The sequence below is a fragment of the Tachyglossus aculeatus genome, chromosome 11 (genome assembly GCF_015852505.1).
Source record: "Tachyglossus aculeatus isolate mTacAcu1 chromosome 11, mTacAcu1.pri, whole genome shotgun sequence".
Taxonomy (NCBI): domain Eukaryota; kingdom Metazoa; phylum Chordata; class Mammalia; order Monotremata; family Tachyglossidae; genus Tachyglossus; species Tachyglossus aculeatus.
In genome coordinates this window covers 29,717,358-29,739,509 of record NC_052076.1, presented here as the reverse complement: position 1 = coordinate 29,739,509, position 22,152 = coordinate 29,717,358, and the positions used below count along the sequence as shown (strand labels likewise).

The 22,152-nt window shown below is 48.2% G+C and overlaps 1 protein-coding gene and 1 long non-coding RNA gene across 2 annotated transcripts in view; both read right to left on the bottom strand.

Annotated features, from left to right (window-relative positions):
* Positions 1 to 22,152, bottom strand: part of SIK2 (salt inducible kinase 2) — a 73,295-nt gene that overhangs the window by 40,162 nt on the left and 10,981 nt on the right. Inside the window, exons 2-3 of the mRNA XM_038754099.1 lie at positions 8,319 to 8,435; positions 6,372 to 6,435 (exon numbers count right to left, since the gene is read on the bottom strand). Of these exons, the coding sequence (XP_038610027.1) occupies positions 6,372 to 6,435; positions 8,319 to 8,435 (181 nt within the window). The remainder of the gene's footprint in view (positions 1 to 6,371; positions 6,436 to 8,318; positions 8,436 to 22,152) is intronic.
* Positions 18,547 to 19,392, bottom strand: LOC119934569. Its single transcript, XR_005452964.1, has 2 exons — positions 19,325 to 19,392; positions 18,547 to 18,964 (listed from the first exon to the last, which is right to left on the bottom strand). It is a non-coding gene; the product is annotated as an uncharacterized LOC119934569 (long non-coding RNA).

Here is a 22,152-nt window from a genome sequence, read left to right as displayed (position 1 = left end):
CTTTGGGCTCCGGGACGCTAAAGAGTTTGGGGAACCTTGGCACGCACGGAGTGCCCTGGAGTTCTAGACTGTAAGCTCGTTGTGGGCAGGGAATGTGTCTGTTTATTGCTATAGTCTACTGTCCCAAGCACTCAGTACAGTGCTCTGCATCAGTATACCTGCATACCTCTGCATGCAGAGCCCGGGCTTTGGAGTCAGAGGTCATGGGTTCAAATTCCGGCTTCGCCAATTGTCAGCTGTGTGACTTTGGGCAAGTCACTTCACTTCTCTGGGCCTCAGTTCCCTCATCTGGAAAATGGGGATTAAGACTGTGAACCCCACGTGGGACAACCTGATCACCGTGTAACCTCCCCAGCGCTTAGAACAGTGCTTTGCACATAATAAGCGCTTAATAAATACCACAAATTATTATTATGGGCTTAACCGATACCACAGTTACTGTTATTATCACCACTACTGAAGTAGCATGGCCTAGTGGATAAAGCACAGGCCTAGGAGTCAGAAGGACCTGGGTTCTAATCCCTGCTCCACCACCTGTCCACTGTATTGGGCTACCTCCTGAGAGGAGCTAAGACCAGAGGTGGGATGCCCTGGGGTCATCTGACAGTGGCCCCCCACTCTCCCCCGACCCCCATTGCGTGCCCCTCTCTGGCATTCAATGCCCAACCCCGCCACCCGTGCACTATGGCGATGGTGACTGTGAGCCCACTGTTGGGTAGGGACTGTCTCTATATGTTGCCAACTTGTACTTCCCAAGCGCTTAGTACAGTGCTCTGTACACAGTAAGCACTCAATAAATACGACTGATTGATTGATTGGTCCCCAGCGGGGGGACAGGCGATTGTGACGCCTGCCTGCTTCCAACGTCCACGGGCTTCTGAAAGTGATCCGACAGAGATTCGGAGGCCTGGCCTGAGAGTCGGAAGGAACTGGGTTCTAATCCCAGCTCCGCCACAGGTCTGCTGTGTGACTTTGGGCAAGTCACTTCACTTCTCTGGGCCTCAGTTCCCTCATCTGTAAAAAGGCGATGAAGGACTGTGAGCCCTACACGGGACAGGGACTGCTTCTGAACTGATTATCCTGTACCTGTCCCAACGCTTAGTGCAGTGCCTGGCATATACTAAGTGCTTAACAAATACCATTATTAAACCTCGGCCCGGTAGCCCGCCGAGGACTGGCCGGGTTTCAAAAGGACTAGCCGGGCCGGGCCCGTCGGCCTCCCCTTTCACACCTTTCATTCATTCATTCACTCAATCAGTAGGGCCTCCCTTCAAGGCCCTACTGAGAGCTCACCTCCTCCAGAAGGCCTTCCCAGACTGAGCCCCTTCCTTCCTCTCCCCCTCGTCCCCCTCTCCATCTCCCCCATCTTACCTCCTTCCCTTCCCCACAGCACCTGTATATATGTTTGTACATATTTATTACTCTATTTATTTTACTTGTACATATCCATTCTATTTATTTTATTTTGTTAGTATGTTTGGTTTTGTTCTCTGTCTCCCCCTTTCAGACTGTGAGCCCACTGTTGGGTAGGGACTGTCTCTATATGTTGCCAATTTGTACTTCCCAAGCGCTTAGTACAGTGCTCTGCACATAGTAAGTGCTCAATAAATACGACTGATGATGATGATGATGCATTAAGCGTTTGGGAAGTACAAGCTGGCAACATATAGAGACAGTCCCTACCCAACAGTGGGCTCACAGGGCACCGTTGACGTCTTGCGTCAGTTTGCCAGAAGGCATTATGCAAGCCGGCTCTGCCCAACATGAGGGTGGCACGAGCGAGACACGTTCTCCGATCCACCCCACCCCCCAGGAGCCTCCCCCTCTGACCAGGAAGGTTCTTGCTGACACAAAGATGAACCACGGGTTCTGCTCCCCTGCCTCTCTGAGGCTAAGAAAACATCCTCGTGCCAATCGATACACCAGGGCTATTTACCGAGGGCTTACAGTGTGCACAGCATGGACACCAATGACTCTTTTGTGGCCCCCCCGCCTCCTCAGGTCTTCAGATGCCAGCTATCAAAGAATCCCTCCCTTCTGCTCCTTGACGATATCGAGGAGACCCCCTCCGTTCATTCCTTTCTTCATTCAATCATATTTATTGAGCGCTTACTGTGCACAGAGCACTGTACTAAGTGCTTAGGAGAATCTAATGCAACAATAAAAAAGACACAATCCCGGCCCGCAACGAGCTTATGGTCTACAGTGGGGGAGACAGGTGTTAATAGAAAAAAAGAAATGACAGATATGTACATAAGTGCCGGAGGGCTTGGAGGGGAGATGAACAGAGGGAGCGAGTCAGGGCAACGCAGCAGGGAGTGGGAGAAGAGGAAAGGGGGGCTTAGTCAGTGGAGGTCTCTTGGAGGACAGCTCTGGGAATGGATGATTCAGAGCCCTGGACAGGCTCAGGAGAGCCTAAGGTCGACGAGGTAGACCTGACCACCCTACCTTGCCCGCCACTCAATACATCAATGGTATTTATTGAGCGCTTACTGTGTGCAGGGCACTGTTCTAAGCACTTGTAGAATCTGATATAACAGAATACGTAGACAGGCTCCCTGCCCACCATGAGCTTCCAGTCTCGGCCCATGTTCTGCCTCCCCTGTTGGGCTTGGCACTATTTCAGTTAACCACTTGGGTGGCAGCAGTGGCCTTGTTCCTGCTTCTCCAGTGCCCACGAGACAGTGCCATGCCATAATAAAATAATGATAACGGCATTTGTTAAGCGCTTACTGTGTGCCAGGCACTATACTAAGCACTGGCGTGGATACAATCGGGTTGGACATAGTCCCTGTCCCACATGGGGCTCACAGTCATCATCATCATCATCATCATCAATCGTATTTATTGAGTGCTTACTATGTGCAGAGCACTGTACTAAGCGCTTGGGAAGTCCAAATTGGCAACATATAGAGACAGTCCCTACCCAACAGTGGGCTCACAGTCTAAAAGGGGGAGACAGAGAACAAAACCAAACGTACTAACAAAATAAAATAAATAGAATAATAAAATAATTTACAGATGAGGTAACTGAGGCCCAGAGCTGAGAAATGACTTGCCCAAGGTCAAGCAGCTGACACAATGGCAGTAGTGGGAGGAAGAATATGGCTGTGTTTGTACTAAGCGCTGTACCAAGAGCTGGGGGAGACACAAGATAATGACGGGGTCTCTGTCCCACATGCGGCTCACTGCCCAAGAGGCTGGGAGGACAAGTATTCCCCTTTTAGACTGTGAGCCCACTGTTGGGTAGGGACTGTCTCTATATGTTGCCAATTTGTACTTCCCAAGCGCTTAGTACAGTGCTCTGCACATAGTAAGCGCTCAATAAATACGATTGATGATGATGATGATGATGAAGTATTGAATCTCCATTTTACAGATGAGGAAGCTGATGCAAGGAGAAGCAAAATGACTTGGCCAAGGTCCCACAGCAGACAAGTGGCTGGGTCAGGATTAGAACCCAAGTCCTTCTAACTCCCAAGTCCGTGCTCTATCCACTAGGTCACTCTCCTTCTCTGCACACACACTAAGTGCTTTAATAAATAGTATGACTTCACCCTCACCCAGCGTGGCACTCCGAGGCAGCGGGGGTCAGACATTTAGCGAGCCTCGCTCCGGGGTGTTCCTCTGCCCGGAACCTGCCAACCGCCTGCCAAACATCTTATCAGCCCCGCAGCTGGTCGGGGCCTCTGGCTCTCCAACCGCCGGTCCCAACTGGCCGGGGCCACCGGGGCCCTCCTTCGATCCCCTTCGTGGCCAACCCCGTGGACGGAAGCAGCCTGAGGAGACTTAACTCCAAAATTTCCCAAACGTTGGTTACTTCTATCAAACCCCTTGGTGAACTGCGCCTTTTGCCACGGAGAGGTGTGGGAATTGGCATCGTGCCCAACTTTTTTTTTTTTAAGGCATTTACTAAGTGCTTACTATGTGCCAGGCACTGTACTAAGCACTGGGGTAGATCCAAGCTAATTAGGTTCCACACAAGGCTCCCGATGATAATTCCCATTTTACAGACGAGGTCATGTAGTAATCAGCGCTTAGTACAGTGCCTGGCATATACTAAGCGCTTAATAAATACCATCATAATCACGCTCTCCTCCATGACTGGTTGCCCTCGTTAGACCGGCACAAGCCCTTTTGGATACTCTCTCTCCTCTTTCCAGGCACCAAATCCTTCTGCTCTGCACATAGTAAGCGCTCAATAAATACGATTGATTGATTGATTCTGCTAAGGGGTTTCCCTCTTGGGCTGCAATTTGAGCTTTCCCGGCAAAGTCGCTGTCTGTTGGTGGGACACAAAAACACAAAAACCTCAAGCTGAGTCAGGCTGGTCTACGGGGCTGACTCTCCAAAGGCACTTGGAAGATAATAAGAATAATAATTTGGGTATTTGTTAAGCGCTTACTATGTGCCAAGCACTGTTCTAAGCGCTGGGGGAGATACAAGGTAATCAGGTTGTCCCACATGGGGCTCACAGTCTTAATCTTCATTTCCAGATGAGGTAACTGAGGCACAGAGAACTTAAGTGACTTGCCCAAAGTCACACAGCTGACAAGTGGTGGAGCCGGGATTAGAACCCATGACCTCTGACTCCCAAGACCGCGCTCTTTCCACTGAGCCACGCTGCTTCCCTCTAGACTGTAAGCTTATTGTGGGCGGGGAATGTGCCTGATTACTGGTGTATTGTACTCTCCCAAGTGCTTAGTACAGTGCTCTTCACACAGCAGGCTCTCAATAAATACGACTGAATGAATGAATGAATAACCAGCTCCATGCATCATCATCATCAATCGTATTTATTGAGCGCTTACTATGTGAAGAGCACCGTACTAAGCACTTGGATTGGCTTCCCAAATCCACTCCCATTACACTCTGGACTGGTTAGCTGGGGCGGGAGGGGGGTGGAGGTGGGAGGGGGTCTACTCAACCTTCTTTAGCCTTCTTATAATAATAATAATAATAACAATAATAATTGTGGAATTTGTTAAGCACTTACTATGTGCCAGGCACTGTTCTGAACACTGGGGCGCATAGTAAGTGCTTAACAAATGTCATTATTATTATTATTATTATTATTATAAAAGATAATCAATTGTAATTTATTTATATAGCTGTAATTTATTTATTCATATTAATATGTTTCCCCCTCTACACTTTAAGCTGGTTGTGGGGAGGGAATATGTCTGTTTAATGTTATATTGTACTCTTCCTAGAGCTTAGTACAGTGCTCTGCACACAGTAAGCGCTCAATAAAAACGAATGAATGAATCGAATGAACGAATGGGTTCGATCCAGTCCCTGTTCCACATAGGGCTCACAGTCCTAATCCTATTTTACAGTGAGGGAACTGAGGCACAGAGAAGCAGAGCGACTTGCCCAAGGTCACACAGCAGACAAGTGGCAGACTCGGAATTGGAACTCATCATCATCATCATCATCATCATCATCATCAATCGTATTTATTGAGCGCTTACTATGTGCAGAGCACTGTACTAAGCGCTTGGGAAGTACAAATTGGCAACATATAGAGACAGTCCCTACCCAACAGTGGGCTCACAGTCTCTGACTCTCAGGACCGTGCACTATCCACTAAGCCAATGCTGCTTCTCCGTCACTCAAACTTTTCCCTCTCATAACCCATTGTGGGAAGTTTTAAAAAGCACTTCTGCTAAAACACCAGATAAAAATAGACAATGGGGAACTTTACAGCTCTAAAATATACCAAAAAGACTCTCTCTCCACAGCTCTCCTTGTGGTTAAAGACAACCGAGACCTCAAGAAGCAAGCTACTTTTCCTTTTAAAGTGCCATAACTGGTGTAATTGGGCATTTCATAACAATTCATTATGGAAAATTCCCACATCCCTGAACGAATATAAAACAACATCACCATGTCTATTGCATAATTACTTTATCAGGATTAAAGAAAACTGATTTTCCCCACCCCACAAGGCCAACAGTCCCAAAAGAAATGAAGTGGAGGTGGGGAGGGAAGCCAGCCGATTGAACCTCTAACACAACAGGTCTCCCCCAGCCACTAGGAAAGTCTAATTTCCTAAAATACCTCTCAGGACATGACAACTTCCACTATCGTATGTGATCATTTAAGATTTAGTTCAAAGCAACCCAGTTTCAAAAACACTGCAGGGTACCAGAGAGGCGTTCAAATTGACTCTTGAAAATGAAATATATCTTCCTACACATCATTTCCATTGAGCGGATTAAAATGCCTCTTTTAAATCTCAAAACCTCAGTTATGTTTATTCCCCATCGAAGAGACCCAAAATTATAGCCTTCCTGGGGGGAAATATGCTCAGAAAGACAGTGACCGAGTCAATATTTTTCGAATGGAGGAACGCAAATGCGACTTACCGAAAATCTCTCCATTTTTGGCATATTCGGTCACGAGGTACAACATGCTCTTTGTCTCCATCACCTGTTGAGGGACCAAAAATTTTAATTAGACTGTAAACCCTAGACTGTGGACTGTAAGCTCACTGTGGGCAAGGAACGCATCTGCCAATCCTGTTGTGTTGTACTCTTCCAAGTGTTTAGTTCAGTGCTCTGCAAATACTAAGCACTCAGTACATACCATTGATGATGGCACTGGAGAATAATAATACCTATCACTGCATTTGTTAAGTGCTTACTACGTTGCCAAGCACTGTACTAAGCTCCGGGGTAAATACCAGATCATCGGGTCCCACACAGAGCTCACAATCTAAGCAGGAGGGAGGACAGGTCTCAAAGACAGGGAGTCAGAAGGACCTGGGATCTAATCTCTGCTCCGCCACTGGTCTGCTGTATGACCGTGGGCATGTCACTTCACTTCTCTGGCCTCAGTTCCCTCATCTGTAAAATGGGGATTAAGACTGTGAGCCCCATGTGAGACAGGGACTGCGTCCAACCTGATTATCTTGCATCTATTTCAGCCCTTAGAACAGTGCTTGACACATAGTAAGTTATTAAGAAATACCAGCATCATTATTATTATTACTAAGCTCTTAGGAGAGTACAATACAGCAGAGTTGGTAGACGCATTGCCTGTCCACAACTCACACAAATCGGTTGCTGCCTTTTTTACCCAGCTCGACTAAATGACTTATTCATTCATATTAGTGTCTGTCTCCCCCTCTAGACTGAAAGCTCGTTATGGGCAGGGAATGTCTACTGATTCTGTTGCACTCTCCCAGGCACTTAGTAAAATGCTCCACACATAATAAAGCGCTCAATAAATATCACTGATCGAGTGACTGAATAAGATTAGGGAACACCCAATCTTCACTATGGCTCCATTCACCACGCTCTTCGGACTACCTCAAGAGTTTCTCATAGTTGTCTCATTTTTTGGAACGTACCCGAAAGCCTAGAAAATCCTTGACAGGAGGTAATACTTGTAACTTGTAATAACTTGTACTTCCCAAGCGCTTAGTACAGTGCTCTGCCCACAGTAAGCGCTCAGTAAATACGATTGAATGAATGAACGAGTATTTATTTTGTTAATGATGTTCATCTAGCTTTACTTGTATTTGTTCTGACAACCTGACACCTGTCCACGTGTTTTGTTTTGTTGTCTGTCTCCCCCTTCTAGACTGTGAGCCCGTTGTTGGGTAGGGACCGTCTCTAGATGTTGCCAACTTGTACTTCCCGAGCGCTTAGTACAGTGCTCAGCACACAGTAAGCGCTCAATAAATACGACTGAATGAATGAATGAATAACAATCTTACTCCCAGAGTTCTCCAGAGAGCCACTGGACGGTAAGCTCCTTGAGGGTAAAGCTGGTGCCTACCAATTCGAGTGTATCTTCCTCTCCCAAGCACTTAGTGCAGTGCTTTGCACACAATAAGCGCTCACTAAGGTTGACCTGGTGTTTGACGATCCCTCGCCTGTAAGCTCCTTGAGGGTAGGGTTTGTAAAGTGCTTAGTGCAGTGCTCTGCACACAGTAGTAGGTGCTCAATGAATGCCACTGACCATTGGCACGCGCAGCGCCCCGGGCCCCGCTTCGGCTAGTCGAACCGCAAGGCCTCTTTCATTTTTAAAGGGGCAGATGCCGATCGAACACTTCATTCAGTTGTATTTATTGGGCACTTACTGTGCGCAAAGCACTGCACTAAGCGCTTGGGAGAGCACACTACCACAACAGACACATTCCCTTCCCATAGCGAGCTCACCACGGAACCATGCCCGTCCTGGGGAGCCCACGGCCCCTCCGGAGCCGTAAGGAGAACCCAAGTCCCCACCCCCCGGGACAGCCGAAGAGCCAGTCAACCGACCGCCTCTGTACTGAGCGGCTCGGAGGCGGCCGGGGGCAAACGTACCTGATAGAGCTTGATAATGTGAGGGTGGTCTAGCATCTTCATGATCTGGACCTCGCGGTAGATTTTCTCCAGGTTCACCGCATCCAGCTGAGATTTGTCTATGATTTTTATGGCCACCTGCATCCAAAGACCAAGGACACCGCCCGGCCCCCATTAGGCTACAGAACCGATACCCAGCTGGTTAAGAGGTTGATGATGATGATGATGATGGCATTTGTTAAGCGCTTACTACGTGCAAAGCACCGCTCTAAGCGCCGGGGAGGATACAAGGTGATCAGGTTGTCCCACGTGGGGCTCACAGTCTTAATCCTCATTTTCCAGATGAGGGAACTGAGGCACAGAGAAGTGAAGTGACTCGCCCAAAGTCACACAGCTGACAATTGGCGGAGCCAGGATTTGAACCCATGACCTCTGACTCCCAAGCCCGTGCTCTTTCCACTGAGCCACGCTGCTCTGGTTGGTTTGAGTCTGGCAAAGGGTCGTGGCTGTCTTGGGGAGAATCTCGGAGCTGTCGGATTTTCCAGGTGCCCACTTCCTCTTCCTTTCAGTCATTCAACTGTTACTTATTGAGCGTTTACTGTGTGCAAAGCACTGTACTAAGCACTTGGGAGAGTATCATATAACAGACAGACAGACACATTCCTGGCCACGACGAGCTTACAGTCTAGAGGAGGAGACAGACATTTAGAGAAGCAGCGTGGCTCAGTGGAGAAGAGCCCGGGCTTTGGAGTCAGAGGTCATGGGTTCAAACCCCGGCTCCGCCAATTGTCAGCTGTGTGACTTTGGGCAAGTCACTTAACTTCTCTGGGCCCCAGTTACCTCATCTGTAAAATGGGGATTGAGACTGTGAGCCCCACGCGGGACAACCTGATCACCTTGTAACCTCCCCAGCGCTTAGAACAGTGCTTTGCACATAGTAAGCGCTTAATAAATGCCATCATTATTACTACATTAGTATAAGTGGACAAATAAGTTTCAAATGATAATAACTGTGGTCTTTGTTAAGCACCTACTATCATCATCATCATCAATCGTATTTATTGAGCGCTTACTATGTGCAGAGCACTGTACTAAGCGCTTGGGAAGTACAAATTGGCAACATATAGAGACAGTCCCTACCCAACAGTGGGCTCACAGTCTAAAAGGGGGAGACAGAGAACAAAACCAAACATACTAACAAAATAAAATAAATAGAATAGATATGTACAAATAAAATAGAGTAAAAAAAAAATTACTATGTGCACTTACTATGTGCCAGGCACTGTACTAAACGCTGGGATAGAAACAAAAGTTTGGACACAATCCGCAAGGGGCTTAGGACGGAGTTCAGAAATAACAGTGGTGGTATTTGCTAAGCACTTGGCACTTTACTGAGCACTGACATTGATAAAAGCAAATCGGGTTGGACACGGTCCCTGTCCCACATGGGGCTCGCGGTCTTAAGTCTCAATGGATTAAATTACACTAGGGACAACTAAGGGTAGGGTGGGACCCGGCAAAATAATAATGACGGCATTTGTTAAGCGCTTACTATGTGCAAAGCACTGTTCTAAGCACTGGGGGGGGGATACAATGTGATCAAGTAGACTGAGCCCCTTCCTTCCTCTCCCCCTCGTCCTCCTCTCCATCCCCCCCATCTTACCTCCTTCCCTTCCCCACAGCACCTATATATATGTATATATGTTTGTACATATTTATTACTCTATTTATTTATTTATTTATTCATTTTACTTGTACATATCTATTCTATTTATTTTATTTTGTTAGTATGTTTGGTTTTGTTCTCTGTCTCCCCCTTTTAGACTGTGAGCCCACTGCTGGGTAGGGACTGTCTCTATATGTTGCCAATTTGTGCTTCCCAAGCACTTAGTACAGTGCTCTGCACATAGTAAGCGCTCAATAAATACGATTGATGATGATGATGATCAAGTAGTTGTCCCACAGGGGGCTCACAGTCTTAATCCCCATTTTTACAGATGAGGGAACTGAGGCTCGGAGAAGTGAAGTGACTCGCCCAGGGTCACACAGCGGACTTGTGGCGGAGCCGGGATTCGAGACCTCCACCTGGAACACCGCTTCGGGTGCCAGCTGGCTGAGTCTCAGCTGGGGTGTCCTCGATTTTGCCACTCAAAGGTCTTCAGTCAGCACTTATGTGCAGAGCACTGTACTAAGTGCTTCGGAGAGTATTAATAATAATTGCAGTATCTGTTAAGGGCTTACTGTGTGCCAAGCACTGTTCTAAGCGCTGGGGTAGATACAAGGTAATCACACTGGACACACACAGGGCTCACAGTCTTACTCCCCACTTTACAGATGGGGGAACTGAGGCATAGAGAAGTCAACCGACCGGCAAAATACAACTTACAACAGAGCTACCATACAACAGAGTGGGTAGACACATTCCACGCCCACAATGAGCTTATGGTCTGCAAGATTTGGCTTCAGAGAGGGTGATAAGGATGCACAGCTTTTAGCGATAGCAGTTTTTCTTTCTTGGGGGGGGTATTTGTTAAGGCTTCCTATGTGCCAGGCACTGTTCTAAGCACTGGGGTAGATACAAGCTAAGTGGGTTGGACACAGTCCCTGTCCCACAGGGGGCTCACAGTCTTAATCCCCATTTTGCAGATGAGAGAACTGAGGCACAGAGATTTGAAGTAACTGCCCCTGGTCACACAGCACACAAGTGGCAGAGCCAGAATTAGAAGCCAGGCCCGGGCTCTAGCTGGGTTCTAGACCCAAGTTCTCGTCCCGGCTCCGTCACTAGCCTGCTGTGTGACCCTGGGCAAGTCACTTAACTTCTCTGTGCCTCCATTCCCTCAACTGTAAAACAGGGATTAGGACTGTGAGCCCTATGTGAGACAGGGACTGTGCCCAACCCAATCTGCCTGTATTCACCCCAGTGCTTACTTAGAACAAGACTTGGCATATACTAAGTGTTTCACAAATAAAGGTGTTTTATCCCAGTTTTAAAGATGAGACCAAAGCCTGATCCAATCACCTTGTACGGACCCCAGCTCTTAGGGAACTGCCTGGCACACAGTGAGCCCTTAAATACCATTAAAAAAAAAAAAATCAGAATCCTGGAAAAAGCCAACAGAACCCCATTCACGTGAGGTAAGCGCTTGGCTATTTTTACATTTATTAAACTTTGAGTGGGATCCATTCTGGGCCAGCTTCTCTATTCGGAGCTTTTTTCCAATTCATCTTTCAGCTCCCAACACTCACTTTCTCCTTCCAAACCCTTAGCCGGTGCAGGTTAAGCGGGGTGACGGAGGCCGTACTTCTTCCCAACCAAGCCACTTGGTCGTGAACATTTCTTTAGGATGGAAAAAAAAAAATCGGGAAGACCGCTCTATTGGAGTTCTGGAATCCATTTAGCTCCAAAGGAAATCCATCTCTAACCTACAGCCTGCCCCCAATACGATGATTCCGTGTGAACTCAAGGAAAAGGGAGGTAGTTCCCATTATTGCTCCATGTTTTCTAGTTGCCTGGAGATGGACTCTCCCGAGAGAGGGATTCGCCCTTGGAACACATGAAACTCGCGGCTTCAGACCCCTCGGGCCTGGTCAACGGGAGGGAGTTCAAAATCTCCACCAAATAGCAACGTCTTCCACAACTGCTTAGTCTGCCAACGCATCACTTCCCTCTGAAAAACATTTCGACTGATACTTAGAACAGAGTGTTTTCCTTCACGGTATTTGCAAAGGGCTTCTTCTGTGTCGAACACTGTGCTAAGCGCTGGGGTAGGTAGCACAATTAGGTTGGACACAGTCCCTGTCCCACACGGAGCTCACTCTAGGAGGGAGAACAGATATCCCCATTTTGCAGATGAGGGAACTGAGGCACACAACAGTGAAGCGACTTGCCCAAGCTCACACGGCAAGCAACGGGCAGAGCCGGGACTTATTTATAATGGTGCCTGTCTCCCTGTCTAGACCATAAGCTCGTTGTGGGCAGGGAGTGTGACTGTTTATTGTTATATTATACTCTCCCAAGCGCTTAGTACAGCGCTCTGCACACAGTAAGCGCTCGATAAATACTACTGAATGAATAAATGACTAGAACCCAGGTCCTTCTGACTCCCAGGACTATTCTCCGCTGAACGGCTGGTCAAACTGTCTCTGGAAGAAACACAACCAGCTTGCATTACACAGATTGCACCCCTATAACGAGAAACTGCAATATAAAATCCCGTTCGGGAGCAAACTGCTTGAGAGCAGTCACTCCTCAGTGCCTTTCCTTCCAAGAGCTTAGCGCAGAGTGTTGAATCGGGTGGGCGCTCGATACATACTCTTCCAATTATAACTGCTAAGTGTCTAATTTTGGCGTGACAAGAGTATTTTTAAGCACCCCAGAAATTATTCTGAAGCAGCGCTGGGATTCGCCCATATGCCAGTCCAAGATGAGTGTTATCTGGTGAAAATGCCACTGGGGCCTCTCAAACAATCAATCAATGGTATTTATTGAACCCTTACTGTGTGCAAAGCACTGTACTAAGCTCTGCAGTGTACAGTGGAACAATATAACGGATACATTCCCTGCCCACAGTGAGCTTACAGTCTAAGTTAACAATTTAAACTTCCCTGTTGGTCTCACACCCTCAAGCCCGTCTCCACTCCAATCCACGCTTTTGGCTACTGTAAGCATCAACACCCTGAAATATCGCTCAGCCCTCATCTGTCCTCTCCTCCACCGGCACCCTCTGCCTTGTTGCATCCATCAATCAAGCAGTGGTATGTACTGAGGGCTTCCTGTGCGCAGAGCACTGTACTAAGCACTTGGGAGAGTACAATGTAACAGAGTGGCAGACACATTCCCTGCCCACAATGAACTTTTTTCTCTCTATTAAATGGTATTTAACTGCTTACTAAAAGAAGCAACAAGAAGCTACAAGAAGCGGCGTGGCTCAGTGGAAAGAGCCCGGGCTTTGGAGTCAGAAGTCATGGGTTCAAATCCCAGCTCCGCCAACTGTCAGCTGTGTGACTTTGGGCAAGTCACTTAACTTCTCTGGGCCTCAGTTACCTCATCTGTAAAATGGGGACTAAGACTGTGAGCCCCCCATGGGACAACCCGATCACCTTGTAACCTCCCCAGCGCTTAGAACAGTGCTTGCACATAGTAAGCGCTTAACAAATACCATTATTATTATTATTATTATTACTATGTGCCAGAGACTGTTCTAAACACTGTGGAAGATACAGAGTAATCAGGCTGGACACAGTCCAGGTCCCACAAGGGGCTCAGTCTTTGTCCCCTGAAGGGGACAGAGAAGTTTAATGACTTGCCCAGGGTCACACAGCAGACGCATGGGAGAGGCAGAATTGGCACCCAGGTCCTTCAGACTCCCAGGACCGTGCTCTATATTCATTCATTCGATCGAATTTATTGAGCGCTTACTGTGTGCAGAGCACTGTACTAAGCGCTTGGCCATACTGCTTCTCTAGCTTACAGCTTACTAAGACCCTCCCAGCATTTAGTACAGTGCTCTGCACACAGTAAGAGCTTAATACATACTACTACTACTACTGCTGGAGTAGTACATCCTACTACTACTTCGAACAATAACTGTGGTATTTGTTAAGCGCTTACTAAGTGCCAGGATATGTTGCCAACTTGTACTTCCCAAGCGCTTAGTACAGTGCTCTGCATGCAGTAAGTGCTCAATAAATACGATTGATTGATTGATTCTAAGCCCCGGGGTAGATACAAGATATTGGGGTTGGACACAGTCCCCGTGCCACATAGGGCTCACAGAGTTAATCCCCATTTTACAGATGAGGGAACTGAGGCACAGAGAAATAAAGGGATTTGCCCAAGGTCACAGAGCAGACAAGTAGTAGTGCCACAATTAGAACCCATTACCTTCTGACTCCCAAGCCCGTACTCTGTCCACTAGGCCATGCTACTTCTCATTAATACTAACATTAGTACTAACAGAAAGCATTTTCACGTTCATTCATTCATTCAATCATATTTATTGAGCGCTTCCTGTGTGCAGAGCACACGCTGGAGCAAACCATGAAACTCAACCTGATCGTAAAAATAACTGAGGCTGCTGTTTATGTGCCAGGTCCTGTGTTAAATCCCGGGGTTGCTACAGTGTAATCGGATCAGACCCAATCAATCAATCAGTCGTATTTATTGAGCGCTTACTGTGTGCACAGCACTGTACTAAGCGCTTGGGAAGTACAAGTTGGAAACATACAGAGACGGTCCCTACCCAACAGTGGGCTCACAGTCGAAAAGGGGGAGACAGAGAACAAGACCAAACATACTAACAATCCCTGCCCCACATGGGGTTTGTCCTGAAAACAGAGCTCCCCAAACCTCGTTTCGTGGCAAGTAGTTTGTATTTCCCTTCTTCAGTCCTTTATTCCCCTGATGTAGGTCTGTTTTTTTCGTGGCAAGTGGCTTGTATTTCCCTTTTTCAGTCCTTTATTCCCCTGATGTAGGTCTGTTTTTTTCGTGGCAAGTAGCTTGTATTTCCCTTCTTCAGTCCTTTATTCCCCTGATGTAGGTCTGTTTTTTCAACCATTTTGGAAGCCTTTCTACTTTTATCCTGGGGGCGTGGTTTACGATCATCTTTTAATAAATACCATATTACTCCACGCCAAGACGGAGCTTTGGAGCTATTTTTACTACGGAACCCTGGGTCGCCTGAAGACCGATGTTACATTAAGCAGACCCCTTAAAGCTGTTCTGCCAACCCCTCCCGCTATGGAAACTTTGGGGTCCACCTCCCCATCAATCAATCAGTCAATGGTATTTACTGTGTGCGGAGCACTGTACTAGGCGCTTGGGAGAGTACGATATGACAGAGTTGACAGACGGGATCCCTGCCCGTAGCGAGCTGGTGATCTAGAGGGGGAGATGGACATTCATATAAAACAATAAATGACAAATAGGGAACTAAGAGCTGTGGGGCTGAGGGAGGGGTGAATAAAGGGAGCAAATCAGGGTGACGCAGAAGGGAGTGGGAGAAGAGGAAATGAGAAGCAGCGTGGCTCAGTGGAAAGAGCACGGGCTTTGGAGTCAGAGGTCATGGGTTCGAATCCCGGCTCCGCCACTTGTCAGCTGTGTGACTTTGGGCAAGTTATTTCACTTCTCTGCGCCTCAGTTCCCTCATCTGCAAAATGGGGATTAAGACTGTGAGCCCCCTGTGGGACAACCTGATCACCTTGTAACCTCCCCAGCGCTTAGAACGGTGCTTCGCACATAGTAAGCGCTTAATAAATGCCATTATTATTATTAAATGAGGGCTCAGTCAGACATATTCCCTGCCCACAATGAGCTTACAGACTAGAGGGGGAGATGGGTGTTCATATAAATCAATAAATGATAGGGACATAAGTGTTGTAGGGCTGAGAGAGGGGTCAATAGAGGAGCAAATCAGGGTGACGCAGAAGAGTGGGAGGAGCGGAAATGAGGGCTTAGTCAGACACATTCCCTGCCCACAATGAGCTTCCATGCCAGCTTCCTGCCTCTGGGCCTGGAGTCATGGTTACCTGCTCCTTGGTTGGCAGAGAGTGTGCGTGTGCGTATGAGCTGAAATGAGTGAGATCACGAGAGAAAGATTCACCTTGTTTTACACCCATAAACTCCCAACTGCTTTAGTTCCGGCCCCCTTAATAACGGTGGTCTGTGTTTAGAGCTTATTAATTGCCAAGCACTGGACCAAGAGCTGGGGTAACAATAATAATAATAATGTTGGTATTTGTTAAGCGCTTACTATGTGCAAAGCACTGTTCTAAGCGCTGGGGTAGATACAAGGTAATCAGGTTGTCCCACGTGGGGCTCACAGTCTTCATCCCCATTTTACAGATGAGGGAACTGAGGCCCAGAGAAGTTAAGTGACTTGCCCAAAGTCACACAGCAGACAAGTGGCGGAGTCGGGATCTGAACCCACGACCTCTTGACTCCAAAGCCCGTGCTCTTTCCACTTAGCCACACTGCTTCTCTGCTCTGCTCTTCTCTGTAGATACAAGACCATCAGATCAGACACAGTCCCTGCCCTAAATGGGGCTCACAGTCCAAGTGGAAGGGAGAACGGATCGCCATTTTAGATGAGGGAACTGAGACACACAAGAGGCCAGTGGATTTGCCCAAAGTCACCCAAGCAAGCAACTGGCAGAGCCAGGATTAGAACCCAGGTCCTCTGACTCTCAGGCCGGGGCTCTTTCTACTAGGCCACGCTGCTTCCCGCATTACCACGCTCCTTCCTCAAATCTTGCATTTGGCCAGGTAGCCCTTTAGTCCTTCTTGGCGCTGTCTGAAGTGATTCACTCCTTTCCTCAAACCTCCCAGGTCAGAGCTCCCCATGCAAAACAAAATAATAATAATAACAACAAGAATAACAATTGTGGTATTTGTTAAGCACTTACTGCGTGCCAGGCATTGTTCTAAGCGCTGGGTAGATACAAGCAAATCAGGCTGGACATAATCCCTGTCCCAAATGGGACTCACTCTCTTAATCCCCATTTTACAGATGAGGTAACAGGCCCAGAGAAGTGAAATGACTTCCCCAAGGTCACACGGCAGACACATAGCAGAGCCGGAATTAGAACCCAGGTCCAGGCTCTATCCACTAGGCCATGCTGCTTCTCTAAAAACCTCACCTTCACAGCTCTCCAGCAGCTCCTTCTTACCCACTGTCTTCACTCCACTCTTGCCAACTTCCTAATAGCTCCAAATCATTTTTCATTTCCCTACCCAAGCTGGATTACCCTGCCTCCACCCCTACATCCCTTCCCTCCTTCAAAGTGTTCCTAAACCATCATCATCATTACTATTAATAATAATAATCATCATGGCAGTTATTAAGCGCTTACTATGTGCAAAGCACTGTTCTAAGCGCTGGGGAGGTTACAAGGTGATCAGGTTGTCCCACGGAGGGCTCACAGTCTTAATCCCCATTTTACAGATGAGATAACCGAGGCACAGAGAAGTTAAGTGACTTGCCCAAAGTCACACAGCTGACAATTGGCGAAGCCAGGATTTGAACCCATGACCTCTGACTCCAAAGCCCGTGCTCTTTCCACTGAGCCACGCTGCTTCTCTAGACTAGAGAATAATATTATTATTATTGCATTTGTTAAGTGCTTCCTATGTACCAAAAGCACTGTTCTAGATACAAGATAATCAGGTCAGACCCAGTCGCTGTCCCACACAGGGCTCACAGTCTATCTAGGAGGGAGAGCAAGTTTTGAATCCCCTTTTTAGAAATGGGACGACTGAGGCACAGAGAAGTGAAGTGACTTGCCCAAGGTCACACAGCAGGCAACAGGCAGAGCCGGGATCAGAACCCAGGTCCTCTGACTCTAAGACCCCTGCTCTTTCCACTAGGCTCCGAAGCCACCTCTTTTGGGAGGCCTTCCCTGGTTGATCTCTTCTTCTCCTCAGCACAAACGTACCGATCGATCAACGGTATTCGCTGAATGCTTCCTGTGGGCAGGGCACTGTACTATGCGCTTGAGGGAGTCCAATATAACAGAGTCGGTCGACTTGATCCGCATTGCCTAGTGGAAAGAGCACAGGCCTAGGAGGCAGAAGGACCTGGGTTCTCGTCCCGGCTTGGCCACTTGTCTGTTGTGTGACACTGGCCAAGTCACTTCACTTCTCCGTGCCTCAGTTACCTCATCTGTAAAATGGGGATTACGACTGTGAGCCCCTGGTGGGCCACGGACTGTGTCCAACCTGATTATCCTGTATCTACCCCAGTGCTTAGGACAGTGCCTGGCACACTGTAAGTGCTCAAACACCAGAAAACCAACCAACCTCTCCATCTGGCTCCTGGAGTGGGCATGGCTTACGGACCAGACCCGGGATCAGGAGGCGAGACAAGATTCCAAGAATGAAGTTCGGAAAGGTCGGCAATCTCCCAACACCAGAGCTCTGCTCACCTTGACACGGCTCCGCTGGGTGGGTCGGGTGGAAAATAAGTGACAGGAGGAGACCCCTAACAGCTGCTGGATGGGACAGCTGGCACGGGGGGACCGAGAGAGGGCAGAGGAAACATTCCAAGGACACGGTCCCATAAAACCTCCCACAAGGGCTGCATCCCAGCCGAAAACCGGGAGTCGACTGTTGAAGGTGGATCGGCAGTAGGAACCGCTAGCGATCAATCGATGGTATTTACTGAGCGCTTACTATGTGCGGAGCACTGTTCTGAGCCCTTGGGGAGATTACAAAGTAACGGAGTTAGCAGACGTCAAGAAAGAAGCGGCACTCTTCGAGCAAAAGCTTTATAAGGAAGGAGAGATGAGGGAGCAAAAGTTTTATAAGAAACAAGAGATGAGAGGGCAAAATAGAAGACAGCACCAGATGCTGCAGTCGTTAAGAGTGACAACGCAAGGGATGACTTTTGAGCGTGCGCTCAATATGGCTGGGGTTGTGGGTCCCACATTGGCTTTTCCGGCCACAATCACTCAAAGATGAACTTCGTTGTCTTTGAATACGAAGGCCAAATACAGCTTCACTTGGTTTCATGTGCTTAGCGATTGTTCATTTGTTAAGATATGCTTGCTTGTCTTCCCTATCAGGTCCTAAGTTCCTTGAGGGAACACGTTCTGGGTTTCTTCTTTACGTCTCCCAAGTGACAGCTCCCTCCACAATAGGCGGCCATTCGGTATCGTTGACAGCGATCTGACTAATTGGGAGAAAGTAGAGTGAGGTACAGTGAAAGAGAGTTAAAGAGAAGGGATAAAACTCCTCAAGGGCAGGGCTTGTATCTTGGGTTTCTTAGGAGAAGCAGCATGGCCTGGTGGATACGGCACAGTCCCGCGAGTCAGAAGATGAAGGGTTCTAATCCTAGCTCTGCCAATTCTCTGTTTGGTGACCTTGGGCAAGTCACATCGCTTCTCTGGGTTTCAGGAACCTCATCTGTAAAATGGGGATTGAGACTGTGAACCCCACATAGGACAGGGACTGTGTCCAACACGATTCGCTTGTGTACATCGTGCCTGGCACATAATCAGCACATAACAAATACCATAATTATTATTATTACCATGTCTCCCAAGTGACAGCTCCCTCCACGGTAGATGGTCATTCGATATCACTGACGGCGATCTGACTAAGAGGGAGAGGGTAGAGTGAGGTGAAGTGAAAGAGGGTTAGAGAGGAAAAGAGAGTTAAAAGGGTAGAAACTCCTTGAGGGCAGGGATCTGTCTACCAACTGTACTGTACTCTCCCAATAGATCTATCATATTTATTGTGTGCAGAGCACTGTACTAGGCACTTGGGAGTGTTCGATGTAACAGCTGATAAATACATTCCCTGCCCACAAGGAGCTTATAGTCTAGAGGGGAAGCCAGACTTAAATATAAATAAATGACAGATACGCACATAAGTGATGTGGGGCTGAGGGTGGAGTGGATAAATCATTTAGTACCATGTTCTGTACATGATGAATGCTCATTAAATAGTAGTTAAGCAGCATGACCTAGTGGATAGAGCACAGATCTGGGAGTTAGAAGGACCTGGGTTCAAGCCCTGGCTCCGCCACTTGTCTGCTGGGTGACCTTGGACAAAGCACTTCACTTCTCTGTGCCTCAGTTCCTTCATCTGTAAAATGGGGGTTAAGGCTGTGAGCTCCATGTGGGACATGGACTGTGTCCAACCTGATTACTCTCTACCTACTCTAGGGCTCAGAACCGTGGTTGGTACCTAGTAAGTGCTTAACAAACACCATTAAAAATAAAAAAAGAGCACTTACTGTGTGCAGAGCACTGTACTAAGCACTGGGAAAGAATACACAGTTGGGAATCGGACACAGACCCTGTCCTTTGGGGAACTCACGATCTAAAAATAAAAAGGGCGAGAGGGGACTGGTACCTAAGGAGAGATGAAGCAAAACACTACAGCAACATGAGGAGAGCGACAGGGTGGGTTGGCAGGGAGGGGCAGGATTTCAGACTCCACGTGGTTCAGAGTTCCCAGTCACGACCACGACCGTAGTGAACGCTCTGGCCGCCACAGTCTCCCCAAGGTTTTTCGGAGGCGGCTCCTGGCCGTGCCTGCTTTTCTCCTTCCCACCCTGTCGCTGGGAGGCAGGTTGGGATGGAGGTTCCTCGGTGCCGAAGAGGAGAGCCGGAACGGGGATCCGGTGTAGCGTGATGCCGCTGAGGCCCCCGGGAGCCACGTCGTGTCACGTGGCCGTCCGATGGATGGGGCCGGGGCGCGATCGGCAACCTCTTAAGTCCACGCAGGTGGCCCAGGATATGAAGGCCAACAAATTCCGCTGATTGACTGACTGACTGGAAAGGGAAGGAAGTGAAGGTGAGAGAAAAGAGGGAGGGGAATGAGAGGGATTTGTGGGGTAGAATTGGGTTCCCTTTCCAAAGCAGTGTGGTGGAGTCCAAACCGGAGTAATGGTTCCAGGAGATCTTGAAAAGGGAGTGAATGGCAGTGGTTCACGACCACAGCAGTGCTCTCCGCTTCGGGTCCTCTAGGTTCCCACTTGAAATGTGTGACTTGATGGCGAAGTTGTGACTTTCAGAGTGGAAGGCTTCTTGCAATTGGGGGCTGTGTCGCTGGCTTGTTTTGAACTTCCAAACGCTTAGTACAGAGCTCTGTTGGACAAGCGCTCTTGCCATTTCTACTGTCTGAATGTGTCGGTTTATTGTGATATTGTACTCTCCCAAGCGCTTAGTACAGTGCTTTGCACACAGTAAGCGCTCAATACATATGGTTGACTGATCGCTAAAACTCGGACCCATCCAGGGAGAATGAGGGCACAAAGCCAGACTCGACCAACCCACTTCTCAATGGGACTTTAGTGAGTAAAACAAGCAAGGCTTGGGAAGCAGCGAGACCCAGTGGATGGTGCCTGGGGCCTGGGAATCAGAGGACCTGGGTTCTGATCCCAGCTCTCTGCCGTGTGACCTTGAGCAAGTCGCTACACTTCTCCAGTCCTCTGTAAAAATTGGGGATTAACACTGTGTGCTCCATGTGGGACATGGACTGGGTCCAACTTGACTATCTTGCATCTACCCCTGCGCTTAGTACAGTGCCTGGCACCTAGTTAGCACTTAAATACCATAAAAAAAAGGCTGATAAGCAGCTAATGGTGCAAACTTCACTCCCTCATTCAAAGGCCTTCGCTTCTTATCTCCAGGCTTCAGGAATTTAGTGCTTGCTTTTTTTTTTTTTTCTCCATTTTCTCACCTCCACCTGCCAGCCACCCTCACATTCCTTCTTAGAGCTGGAGCAGAGCCAGAGTATTGGGGGGAGAGGGGAGGCTGTTCCCCAGCCCTCCGTCCCTAGAGACGCAGCATCCACTCCGGTCCTCCTAAACCTTCTATGGTTCTCCCTGTGTGGGGGAGGAGAGCTGGAAACGGTTCTCTCTCAGTAGCCAAAACAAATCCCTCTGCTTCTTTCCCGCTGGTTGCCCCTCGGTCAGCCCGGTGCTGCTTTCTTTTCCCGCTGCCATCGCCTCACGGTGCTGCCTAGCGGACGGTGCACCTGCCTGGGAGTCAGAGGACCTGGGTTCTAATCCTGGGCTCCGCCATTTGTCTGCTGCATGATCTTGGGCAAGTCGCTTTGCTTCTCTGGGCCTCAGCTTCCTCATTGGTAAAATGGGGATTCAATCCCTGTTCCTCCTCCTCAGACTTCCTCCAGAGACTGTGCCCTACCTGATTACCCTGTATCTATCCCAGTGATCAGTACGGCACACAGAAGATGCTTAACAAAGACTATAATGACGATTATTCACCATTATCAACCCCTTGCCCTGATCGCTTTGCTCTCTGGGTTTGTGTCTGGAGATGGAGAGGAAAACTGTTTTCCCTTGTACTTGCCCCGTAAACTTCAACAGCAATGAGACTGAGAAGCAGT